Source organism: Struthio camelus, chromosome 3, assembly GCF_040807025.1.
Source record: "Struthio camelus isolate bStrCam1 chromosome 3, bStrCam1.hap1, whole genome shotgun sequence".
In the NCBI taxonomy this organism is placed as follows: Eukaryota; Metazoa; Chordata; class Aves; order Struthioniformes; family Struthionidae; genus Struthio; species Struthio camelus.
The window spans coordinates 131826835-131839237 of NC_090944.1; the positions used below are offsets into that span (position 1 = coordinate 131826835).

A 12403-nucleotide genomic window follows, 5' to 3' on the forward strand; every position below is an offset into this window, starting at 1 on the left:
ATGCTCCTGGGGGACAGCAGACCTGACTCCTTCTGACCCAGATCTCTCACTCTTGCAAACGATTTATTTTGTTTCTTCTCCTCATAGAGCGTTGGCGGGGGTGGGAGGGGTAGGTGGGGTTTTTTTTGTTTTGTTTTTTGTTTTTAGAAGAGTAAATAACTATAAAAAGTATGTTGAGATTAAAACCAAAAAGGCACCCACAAACTTCTCATTTTTCCTGTAAGGGTCAAATACTTGCCGCGGTCCCAGGAGCCCTTCCGTTGGGCTTGGGGTGGAGCCCGTCGTGCTGGTGCAGCTGCGAGGAAGCCCTTGCTGTCCTTCTCCAAGGATGCTCCAAGTTCGGTTAGGGCCCGAGGAACTTTTGTTTCGTTCTGTCAGGCCTTTAAACTTTGAACGTGCTGTGGGTGATGGGATCCTTTTTCCTCTGACCTTGCCGGTAATGCCGCTGCTGCCTGCCTTTAGATAGAGAGGCACTGTCAAGTTGCCGTTGTGCGAGGCCCCTTGGGGACAGGGCTGCTCAGCCGGGGGAGGAGCGGGCCGCTTGCCGCGGGGGCCCGTGCCTTAAATAGGTGGGTGTCTGCTTTCCCTGGCAGGGCAAAGATCCGGAGAAAACCACAGAGGCGGGTAGAGCGGAGAAACCCGAAGAGCGCAGAAGAGCGGCCACCTGGCTCGGTGCGCGCGGCGGTGCCGTCGGCGGGAAGCGGCTGGGGCCGCCGCCTGCTTCCAGTGCGTCTTTTGGGAAGAAAGTTAATTCTGGGAGTTACTAATTCAGTTTCTAAACATTCAAAAGGCAAGGTTACGACAATTGCAGCTTTATTTTTAGTGTAGTTGTTGCTTGTATTCTCTCTTCTTTTTTTCCTAGTTTGGGGAATGGGGTTAGCGTTGTGGCACGATGCCTTTTCAAAAAGAAAAGTCTTTCAAAAGTCTTTTAAAAAGAGCTTTTAATGAAAAAAAATGGCATTCTGGAGACTATGTATAGAAAATATTTTGCCATTTTTATTAAAATGAGTTCAGAAAGTTCAGATTTGCCCAAAACTTTCCTTTCAGCAAGAAAAAATAGTTTTCAGGATTTTTTTTTTCAATTGCTATTGCAATATGTATCGATAGGTCATAGATAAAACATGACAGAAAGGCTAGTAAAAATAGGAAACGAGACTGAGAATCCCACAAAGCAAAACATCTTCTAGGTACACAGTCCAACCAGGCCTAGGACGTGACATCAGTTCTGTTCATAAACAACTTGGGCTTTATTTGTAGAATTTTATTTCTGGAAAACCAGTCGGTAACCACGCTTCTCAATTCATACCTGGTGCTGAATCACTTTCTAGAGAGTTTCAGGGACGTTGTCCGTTTTTAGTGTTTGTTAATAACAAGTGATAAACAGAAAGGATTAGAGAGAAAGTACCCTGTAGTCCATAAAAGCAGCTACCATTATTTATTGTTATTGTTACTATTATGACAACAATAGTAACGCTGATAATAGCAGTGCTAACAGCTACTTATAAGCTGTTAATAATGTACTGGGTTAATAACGTGCCTTTTGCAATCTGGAGAATCGAGAGGAAGAATTAGTGCAATAAGGAAAAATATGTTTGGGCAGTTACAGTTTGCCCTGTTTAAACTGATGCTGCTAACTATCAGGAAAAGGTGAGTCATAAAGAAGCGGCTATTTCTTGCAAAGGCAGAAGTGGGCTGCGGCAGCCGTGGAGTGGACCCACTTATCTCCCATCCCTCATCAGCTTCCTGCATCCCGGCAGTTTCGGTTTGTAATTTTCGGTTGAAGGGATAGCAACGGTATGGATTTCCAGAAGAAAAAAAGATATTTGACAAGCCAGATGGCTAAGAAATGAATCAAGGACAAGTGGTAACAATTAACTCCATTTTTTTCTTCCCCCCTTTAAATACCATAACAACTCAAAATTTATCAGTCCAAAAAACAAGCAATCATTTGACATTAAAGCTGAATAAAGAAATTCCTGGGTTTGGCTCAGGCTGTTCCTCCAGTCATTTTTTTGTGGCGAGCAGAAGAGATAGGGAGACCTGTTTGCTCCAGGCTGCAGGTGTTCAAGTCCCGGTTCGGTAGGAAAGGCCACGGACGTGCTCTGTAGGTGCAGCTCCGGGCCACGTGGTAAAGACAGGGGCCTTGCCTGGAGAAACCTTGGCTTGGCTTAGCGTGCGCCAGGTTTTTCAGGGCAGATTTGTGGTACAGATCCCAGGTCCTCACGTGCTCTCCAGCGGCGAAGGTGCCGCGGGAAGCAACACCTCCGAGGTCGGCAGCAGGGAGGGCCAAAAAGCCTGGCCTGGTTGGAGATTTTTAATGGACTTTTCTGGCAAGGGATGTTCTCCAAGGGAGCGCGTGCAGCTGTGAATGAAATCCCGTGCAAATGCCACTGCCGTGTACACAGTCACTGCTTACTCTCCAGCGGTTTTCCATTGTGTTTTTGTTTGCAAAAACATTGGAAAAATTTGGCTTTCTCCAATACTGTGTATATGAGAGTGCACTATGTCCGGCCACTCCGATGCCCTGTGGCACGTTGTGTTAACATCTAGCTCCTTAACCTGAGGTCTTTGTAAATAAATTCCTGCACTGGGGCATACGCCTCTTTCGGATGCGGGCTCCAGAGTCACCCTGATAGGATCCTGCATTTGCCATTTAATCGTTAACTGCTCTGTAAAGCGTTTCGGCGTCCAGAGAGTAGCTTTTCTGGATCTAGCCTTTACTTTCAAGAAACGAAGACAGCTCTTCCAAGGCGCGTTGGCACACGGATGCGTATTATTCCATTACTCACTTGGCAGTGGCTGAACCTGTATGCCTGGCTCCAGCAATTTTTTTTCTCGCAGCAGTGGCACCGAGCTGACAGCTTCTCCTCCCAGCTGGTCTTTTCCCCAGCTCCGTGTCTGGCTTTGCTACTGGTAGCTGCAGACATGGCTGTGGGTCTTGTCCAGGGTCAACTATATTGCGCTTCTAGATGTCGGCTTTCTTGGACTCAGGCATCCGTGCGAAGCACGCGAGGCTGCTCTGTGTGTCTGTGAGCACAGTGAAGAAGAGCTGTCCTTTTTTAGAAAAGCCCCTTCCTGCTGAAAGTAGACATCTCGTCATTTTGTATTGAATAGTTGTGCCAACTGCCCTTAAAGGCACTCAAATGCCAATATCTGTTCCTCTCATTTGTTAACATTTTTCAGATCAGAAGCTAAATCCATCACTCACGTTACTGATTAAATCACTTCTTTTAGGGGGATGGAGGGTGAGAACTGTTCTTCTACCTTTTTTAGGCTGGAACTAATACTTTAGAAACACGAAACAGTGTTCTAATGAAGTGCAGTGCTGTGTCCTCAGATATGTAACCAGTCATTTGCTGGCTGGGACGCAAAAAAAAAGAGTAAATCTGTAGTTGCTTTCAGGTAAGGTAGTTCCTATTTCACTGAAAAATTAAACTGAATTTGCTGGGTGAAACCATTTATATTTCTTCAGGGTTAATATTGGCCCTAAATGTGTATTTGGTATGCGGTGTTCCTCGTGGAACGGTAGTTCTCCTCTGGTAGAACAGAAAAGGAATTTTTGGTGCAGAGCTCCTGCCCAGTGTCAAGGCATCACCTCCCGTGGCTTGGTGGCTTCTCTGCAAGTCCATGAGACCTCGTGAGCCAGATCCTCAGTTCTGGCAGAGCTGTAAGGAGGAGAGGTGGGGAGAGGGCTGCCTTTACCCCGCTGTTGCCCATGGCTGCTGGGACCTGCTTGGCTCCCTGCTGGAGTCAGAGCAGTCGCACATCGCCTTTGACGTTCGTTGGCTCGTGAGGGCCTCAGGAGGGGTGATTTCCCAAACATGAAGAAAATTATCGGCGAAATTGACTGGGAGGAAAAACGTACACAAAAAAATGTGAATGATAATTGGAAGCTATTTATAAAGAGTTTACTAGCTGTCCAGGAAGGAGAGGGTAACTTTGGCCAAAATCCATACCCCACTTCACCTGATTCAATGGTGAGAGGAGAAGAGCAATTAGATATTAAAGAAATCAATATACGACAATTTTAAAAATGGAAAATAGATAGCAATCAATCTCAAAGAGAAATCATGGTGAGCAGAGAACTGATAAGGGAAGCTAAAGATGCGGAGGAGAAGCTGTGCCTGGCACGGATGAGGAGAGTGAGAAAGTGTCCTGGGAAAAAAAATCCCAGGAGCGGTTAAGCCTGTTTTAGGTGAAAGAAACAGTAAGGTAGAAATGTTTAATAAATATTTCTGTTATAGATCTGGAAAAAAACAGTATCATGTCTCTGTATCATATGCGGGTGATGACTTTTTTTGTAGCTCATTAGTAGCCAAGGAGGATTTTATACGAGGTCCAATGGAGATAAATATGTTTAAATTAAAAGGCCCCGACAACTTGCACCCGAGAATCCCTAAAGAGTTGGCATTGTCACGCTTGTTTTTAATAAAGCTGGCGCACTGGGAAAAGACTGAAAGCACGGTAGTGTTATGTCAGTAGATGGCTGGGGTAGCGGTGGGGTAGTTGGCAACACTTTGCTTATCTCTTCCGGGCAAAATAATTGAAGAGCTGATATAAGATTCCATTGATAAAGAATTAAAGGATAGAAATATAATTCATGCCAGTCAGCTTAGATTTATGGAGTATAGATCGTGTCAAATAAACCTGATTTCATTCTTCAGGATGACAAGTTTGCTTGATAAATGTGGATGGAATAGACTTTGTGAGGCGTTCAGCTTGGTGCTGCATGACATTCGGTATAAAACAAACGAGCGCTATACGATATCGATAGCGCCCAGGCGTTGCGTGCGTTGAGACCTGGCCGGCAGGTTTCAGGAAAGGTCTTAACTGGAGAAACATGAGTGAGCGGGAGCGGTCAGCCAGGACCTCCGTGGCGGTTAGCGTTTCACCGGTGCCTGGGAAATGAGTGTGTACTTGCTGCTGCTTAGAGCTGTGGCTAAAGCAAGACAGGCGGGCCGGTAAATAACAGCAAAGACAGTTTTGTGGAACGATCTGAAAGGGCTGTCAAAGTGGGTTTGTAAAGGATGCGTTTTGCCACGGGCTGTTGTGCTGCCTGGCTAGAAGCGAGGAACGCGGTCCGTCCCTGCCGAGCCGGGGCGCCGCAGCCCAGCAAGCGGCAGCCCTGGCCAAGGTCTAGGTTAGCAGAAGAGCAGCTCAGCCTGAGCTCCCAGGATGCTGCTGAGGCTAAATGGAGTATACAAACAAGGGAGTAATGAACGCGGACGGGGCTGTGATTTCAGGATGCTGCTCAGCGTTGGAATATCACATATTTAAACAAACTCGCCTGTTTTCAGAAGACTGCACTTTCAAGCAGGTCCAGAAAAGAGCCATAAAAATGATTCAAGCGTTGGAGAACAGGGAGAGACTGAAAGGGGCTCAAGCGCTTTCATTTAGAAAAATGAACAAATTTTGAAATGTGCCTTGATTTCTGACTGTGCATGTGTCCTTGGGGGATGCGATGGGACTTGTTGCTTGCCAAAGGGCTTTTCAACGTATCAGTGAAAAACAGAAAAAGAGCCAATGGATGGAAACTCAAGCCAGGGAAATTCAGATTGGAACAGGATGCGTGTAACTGAGGATGATTAACTGCGGGAACTAACTGTGGAGGGAAGAAGTCCCCCTGTGGAGGGGTTCTTTATCTCTTCATCTCTTCTGATCTGGTTTGAATGGTTTTCACTGGGTTTGCATGCTTTACCTAAAGACAATTTGCGGGGCTGGTGGGAATTATACTTCACCCAAAGAAAATGTTTTGGTTGCTGTGCCGGATAGCTGAGTGCAGTTTAATAGAAAAGAGGTCCGAGTACGTGATCTGGTGGTCCCTTCTGACTTTAATTCCTTGAACGCAAAGTAAGCGGGGCTTGGGCTCAAGCCCTGCTTCCGGTGGCCGAGGAAGGCTGGCTTGGTGGTGATCCATCATCGCTCATCTAGACTGCGAGACTCCTGCAGGTCTCTTTCAGAAATCAGCCCAAAGCCCCGACGCCGTTGCGGTGCCGCTTTGGGTAAGCTGGCGTATTGCGTTGCCATAGTGGAAAAAGCCGAGGGGGACTTTGGGCGGGAGATGGAGGAGGGCTGGTGGGACGTCCCCTTCCTCACCTGCACCCAGAGCGATGCCCTCTCCGAGGTGGCCTGGGGAGCGCTGATCCTAGACGGGGAGCAAATGGGGCTGGCACTGCAGTGCCCAGCTCGGCGGGATCCCCTCCGGCTCCTTCTCCTCGGCCAGCAGACGAGCGCTTGCTTGCGCTTGTCCCGAGCAGCCTGCCGCCTCTGCTGCTCGGCGCCGCGGGTCGTGCAGCTGGCCCGGGGAGCTGCCGGGAGGTTGTGGTGGCCCTTGACTGGCAAATCTGCGTGTCTGCAGAGGCTGGCCCGTAGCTAGAAGGTGTCAGCGGATCCGCAGTCGTCGGGTCCAATAATCGGGGGCCAGGCCGGCTGCCAGGGCGCAGCGAGGTCTGCCAGGGCCCCGGCAGCGCGCGGCAGCGATGGCGAGGCAGGCGTCCAGCAGCACCCGGAGCTGTCGGGTTTGCTGGGCAGCCTTCGGTTTGCGGGGAGGGCTTCGGCTGGCTGGGATACGGGGCCCATTTCGGCTTCGCTCCCCGCTGAGGGAAGAGACGCTCTGCTTGGTAGATGAAAAAAAAAAACAATTAAAGGATAACGTGTCTTTCTGAAGCTGCTCGGGTGCAGGAACGGAGGTGGGGGTGTTTCGATGGCGGGTGCGCGCCCCGGCAGAGCGCTCCCGCGGGCACCCGCCGCCGGGGAGCACTGAGCAGGGTGCTGGGAACGGAGCAGGGAGACGTCCGCTGGGGAGCCCAGGCCCGAGGCTCGTCCCGTCCCGTCCCGTCCCGTCCTGCGGCCGCTGAGCGCGGTCGCCCCTCGGGAGCTGCCGCGGGCGGCCGGCCTGGTTTGGGTTTTCTTCTGGGTTGTTGCTTTTATTTAGTTGTTTTCTCCCTCCCCCGTTTGGACGTGGGGAAGATGGTCAGCCCAGAGGTTGCAGAGCTCCGGCTCATAGCTGTGGTTAGCCAGGAGAGCGCAACCCCGAATTAAGGTTTGGCCGGGCTTGTCCGCTTGATGCTTTTCCGCTCCTCGAGGCCGGGCAGAGGCAGGCGGCAGGGACCGCAGCGGCGCGCGGAGCGCCGCCGGGGCCAAGGCCAGCCCCAGCCCCAGCCCCAGCCCCAGCCCCAGCCCCAGCGCAGCCGAGCCGGGAGGCGACTTTTCCCACCCGTTTCGGTGGGAGCAGAAGGGCGCCCGGGGGTGCTGCTGGGGGCGGCTACGAGGAAGGCACACCACGCCGAAACCCCGGGCTTCCTGGGGCGCTTTCGAGCCTCGTCTCACTTCTTGCTGGGAACGTGTGGATTATTGCCATAATTCTTCCAGTTTGGCAAGCCTGCATTAGACTGGAACGTATCTCTAGGTGGTAATACGGCCAGTCAATAGCTTTCGTAATTAATCAAGCACTAATAGACAAATTAGAAATTGTGTCTCTTCAAAGCAGGAGGTAGAGGCAAATCACTGGTGGATTTTAACTGTTTCACTGCTTCATTTTATGTCCTGCTTTTACATTGCTCCTTGGAAAATGTTAGGCTGCTGGGGATTAGGGAAGTTATGTACATAAACATTATTCTAAATTTAAATTATTGTCTTGATTACCAAACGCGGATGGTGAATTGAAAACTTGTTTTTCAGAAAAGCAAATGAAGAATAATATTACATTTTACACTCCACTAAATCAATGTAGCCCTAATTTTGCCATGCAGGAAATCAATTCAAGTCTTTATAACAGTCGAAGATGTTATGAACAAAGTAATTTTGCAAATTATGGCAAGTAACACATTTATTGATGACTGTAGTTTAGGAATTTAGAATTTGTGAGCACTGTAATGTAATAAGGCTGTACTGGCAGGAGCTGAGTGAAATACCGATTATATGGTGAAACGGTAATGCATCATTTGCTATTAGTGGACTGGTAATAATTACCAGTTTCAAAGCAGCTTTTTCCATGTAATCTTTAGTCTCAGTCGTAACAGCCCTTCTCATTGACATTATGATTACACTAGCTGCCCTTACGATCTCGAATATCTGGTTGATGGGAATACTAAAATGTGATAGTGAACACTGGAAGTTGTAGCCTCATTATAAGATAAAATGCTATTTTCTCTGACCTAATATATAAAATAGAGCAGCAAGGTAGCATTACATTGTTAGCATACTGCAGCCTGATCACGTAGCCTGTAGCATGTTGTTAAAAACTTCCACTTCATTACAGCAAAGGAAGATGAAATTTTCGCATTTAAGATTTTTCGAGCACACAAACGAGCATAGGAATGAGAAAGTCCAGTTGAATTTTGCTCTGTTTTCAACAGATTGGAGTATTTATCTCACATACTAAACACAGCAATGGATTTGATTCAGATGCTGGCTTCAGTTGAAGAATGAAAGGTTAAATATTATTCCAAGAGCTTTCAAAGTGACTAAAGTGTTAAATGCCGGCTATAGGTGGTTGAATCTCTTTTTACTCACCCAATTCAGATTGTCAGCCCGAATGTGTAGAAATAGGAGGGACCTGGAGGCACAGAGGAAAGCTGCGGTGGGTCGCTATAGCCGGCGCTATGGGCTGCCTGTCTGTCATATTCCCAAATCATTATTCAGCTCATTGTATGGTGAAAATACCCATACGAAGCTTTTCTTTTTCTTCTTTCAAGTGAGATGGAAAACAAGGCGGTTGCAGACAAAATGATGTTTTCTTTCCAAATCTGCCTTGTTTTTTTTTTCTTTCTGTTTTTTTCCCCCCTCTTTCCTTCACGTTAGGCAAATATTTGAATCCTAATTTGGGCAGCTACCACTTAATCTTGTAACGAGATTTACCTGTGAGTGGTTTATAGGGGGTGAGATTATAAATGCATCGTAAAGTAAATTACGGATCAGACCAGGAGCGCGTTGTGCAGTCAGATACCACTGTAAGCTTTGCTTGTTTTGGAAGACTGGCACAGTCAGGAGCTTTTCTTTTTTTTTTTTTTTTAAGTCACTAGCTAGCAACTCTGCAAGAACTGCTAGGCAAGACTGGAAGTAAATTTCTGTGCTCGTCGTAGCTCTAATTCCAATTTACCAACATTTAGCAAAAAATGTGTACCGGGTTAAAGTGAATTCTTTGCAAAATTACAGTAATCAATAAAAATGCATTCACCTTTGCCATGTTTCATGCTACTCTTTGCTTGTGCGCAGCCCTCCAAAAGTTATTCATTTCCCTCGTTTTGCAATATATTAGAAGGGACTGCTTTCTTCTGTCATTATTAGCCGGCTTTTTGTTTAGTTATTTATTAGTCCGTTGCTCTTTTATAATGCCCGTGTTATCTCTGAAAATAAATTATCATGAAATAGAGTTAGCCCGCTACTTGCCAAAGTGGCGTTTACCATCCTCGGATCCTTTTCAGCGCGAGAGAAATAATGTGACTCGGGCAGGGCGTTGGGCCAGGCCGCTTGGCCCCGCTCCAGATGTTTGGCGAGCTGGACTGCATCTTTCCCTTTCTTTCTCTCTGTCTGTCTGTCTGTCTCTTGTCTCTCTGTCCTTTTTTATTTTTTTATTTTTTTAATTTATTTTTTGTCCCCTTTCCCTGACGCTTGAAGTTGAATCTCTGCTAGGGGCGTGAGAGGTTGTCTCGCTTTGTACGCGTTGGGAGTCTGGCGGAGCGACGAGGGCGCTCATCAGAGGCCGGGTCCCGGCTTGCTGGCGGGCGTTACGCTTCGGGTTGCTGCTCTGAACCGACGTGGGTGTTTTTCTCGACCGCTTCGCGGGAGGACTCTGTTTAGCTTTCCTTTCGCTTTGCGTGTGTTAGCAGGCGCTTGCAGCCTAAAAACTGTTGAGTCATGGCTAGGATTAATTGGCTTAATCGTCTTTTTTATTGTGTTTTTTACTGCGGTTACCTGTTCAGGTTGAGTTTTGAACCTAGGGGGAGAAAGGAAGGCAGGAAGCCGGCGCGCTTCGGCTACGGTTAAGCGTCTCAGCCGCCCTCCCTCCCCCGTAATTACACATTAGCTGGGATTTCCGTTTTCCCCTTTAGACTGGATGTTACGGAAAGGAAAGATTAGGTGGGAAAAAAAGCTGTCAATCGTTGATAAGCAATTCGGTGATTAAACATTCATGTTGCTGTTGTATTATTTTGCAGGTAAAGATGAGCCCAGCAGCTACACGTGTACAACTTGTAAACAGCCTTTCAACAGCGCCTGGTTTCTCTTGCAACACGCACAGAACACGCACGGACTAAGGATCTACTTAGAAAGCGAGCACGGCAGCCCCCTGACGCCACGGGTTGGTATCCCATCAGGACTAGGTGCAGAGTGCCCTTCCCAGCCACCTCTCCATGGGATTCACATTGCAGACAATAACCCTTTTAACCTGCTCAGAATACCCGGCTCCGTCTCGCGAGAGGCGTCGGGCCTGGGCGAAGGGCGCTTCCCACCCACGCCTCCCCTCTTTAGCCCTCCCCCAAGGCACCATTTGGATCCGCATCGCATAGAGCGCCTGGGTGCGGAAGAAATGGCTCTGGCCACCCATCACCCTAGTGCCTTTGACAGGGTGCTGCGACTGAACCCCATGGCGATGGAGCCGCCGGCTATGGATTTCTCCCGGCGCCTGCGGGAGCTGGCCGGCAACACCTCCAGCCCGCCCTTGTCCCCGAGCCGGCCCAGCCCTATGCAAAGGCTGCTGCAGCCCTTCCAGCCGGGCAGCAAGCCCCCGTTCCTGGCCACGCCGCCCCTTCCTCCCCTCCAGTCCGCGCCTCCTCCTTCCCAGCCGCCGATCAAGTCCAAGTCGTGCGAGTTCTGCGGGAAAACCTTCAAGTTTCAGAGTAACCTAGTCGTGCACCGCCGAAGCCACACTGGAGAGAAGCCCTACAAGTGCAACCTCTGCGACCACGCGTGCACGCAGGCCAGCAAGCTGAAGCGCCACATGAAGACCCACATGCACAAGTCGTCTCCCATGACGGTCAAGTCAGACGACGGGCTCTCCACGGCCAGCTCCCCGGAGCCCGGGACCAGCGACCTCGTCGGCAGCGCCAGCAGCGCCCTCAAATCTGTCGTGGCCAAGTTCAAGAGCGAGAACGATCCCAACATGATCCCGGAGAACGGGGACGAGGAAGAGGAGGAGGAGGAGGAGGAGGAGGAGGAGGAAGAGGAAGAAGAGGAGGAGGACTTGAATGAGAACGAGAGGCCGGACTACGGCTTCGGGATGAACCTGGAGGCGGCCCGTCACCACGAGAACAACTCCCGGCCCGGCGAGGAGAGCCGGTCGATGCCGGACGTCATGCAAGGTATGGTCCTGAGCTCCATGCAGCACTTCAGCGAGGCCTTCCACCAGGTCCTCGGGGAGAAGCATAAACGAGGGCACCTCTCCGAGTCCGAGGTACACAGAGACACTTGCGACGAAGACTCGGTGGCCGGCGAGTCCGATCGCATTGACGATGGCGCGGTGAACGGCCGGGGCTGCTCCCCGGGGGAGTCCGCCTCCGGAGGCCTGTCCAAAAAGCTGCTGCTGGGTAGCCCCAGCTCCCTGAGCCCTTTCTCGAAACGCATTAAGCTCGAGAAGGAGTTTGACCTGCCCGCCGCGGCCATGCCCAACACCGAAAACGTTTACTCCCAGTGGCTGGCCGGGTACGCTGCCTCGCGGCAGCTGAAGGACCCGTTCCTCAGCTTCGGCGACTCCAGACAATCGCCTTTCGCCTCCTCCTCCGAGCACTCGTCGGAGAACGGCAGCTTGCGCTTCTCCACGCCGCCGGGGGAGCTGGACGGAGGGATCTCGGGCCGCAGCGGCACGGGAAGCGGAGGGAGCACCCCACATATTAGTGGCCCGGGCCCTGGAAGGCCCAGCTCAAAAGAGGGCAGACGCAGCGACACTTGTGAGTACTGTGGGAAAGTCTTCAAGAACTGTAGTAATCTCACTGTCCACAGAAGGAGCCACACAGGCGAGAGGCCCTATAAGTGTGAGCTCTGCAACTACGCCTGCGCCCAGAGTAGCAAACTCACCCGGCACATGAAAACCCATGGGCAGGTGGGAAAGGACGTTTACAAATGTGAAATTTGTAAGATGCCTTTTAGCGTGTACAGTACCCTGGAGAAACACATGAAAAAATGGCACAGTGATCGAGTCTTGAATAACGATATAAAAACTGAATAGAGGTATATTAATACGCCCCCCCTCCCCGCCCTGGTTCCCGGTAGAGATTTTCTAGTCCCTTGTGATTAAAATAATGGAAGCTAAGGATATTAAGAAAGTGCTTGTCACCAGCACACCTGTTTATTTTCTTTTTGTTCTCACCGTTTGAATGCATGATCTGTATCGGGGCAATACTATTGCATTTTACGCAAACTTTGAGCCTTTCTCTTGTGCAATAATTTACATGTTGTGTATGTTGTT

At 49.6% G+C, this 12403-nt stretch overlaps 1 protein-coding gene across 2 annotated transcripts in view; it reads left to right on the forward strand.

Annotated features, from left to right (window-relative positions):
* Positions 1 to 12403, forward strand: part of BCL11A (BCL11 transcription factor A) — a 90157-nt gene that overhangs the window by 64769 nt on the left and 12985 nt on the right. The window contains exon 3 of one of the 2 annotated variants that reach the window (XM_068940374.1): positions 10158 to 11885. In XM_068940374.1, coding sequence (XP_068796475.1) covers positions 10158 to 11885 — 1728 coding nt within the window. Of the gene's footprint in view, positions 1 to 10157 lie in introns of both variants that reach the window. The other variant, XM_009673933.2, reaches the window with a different exon arrangement.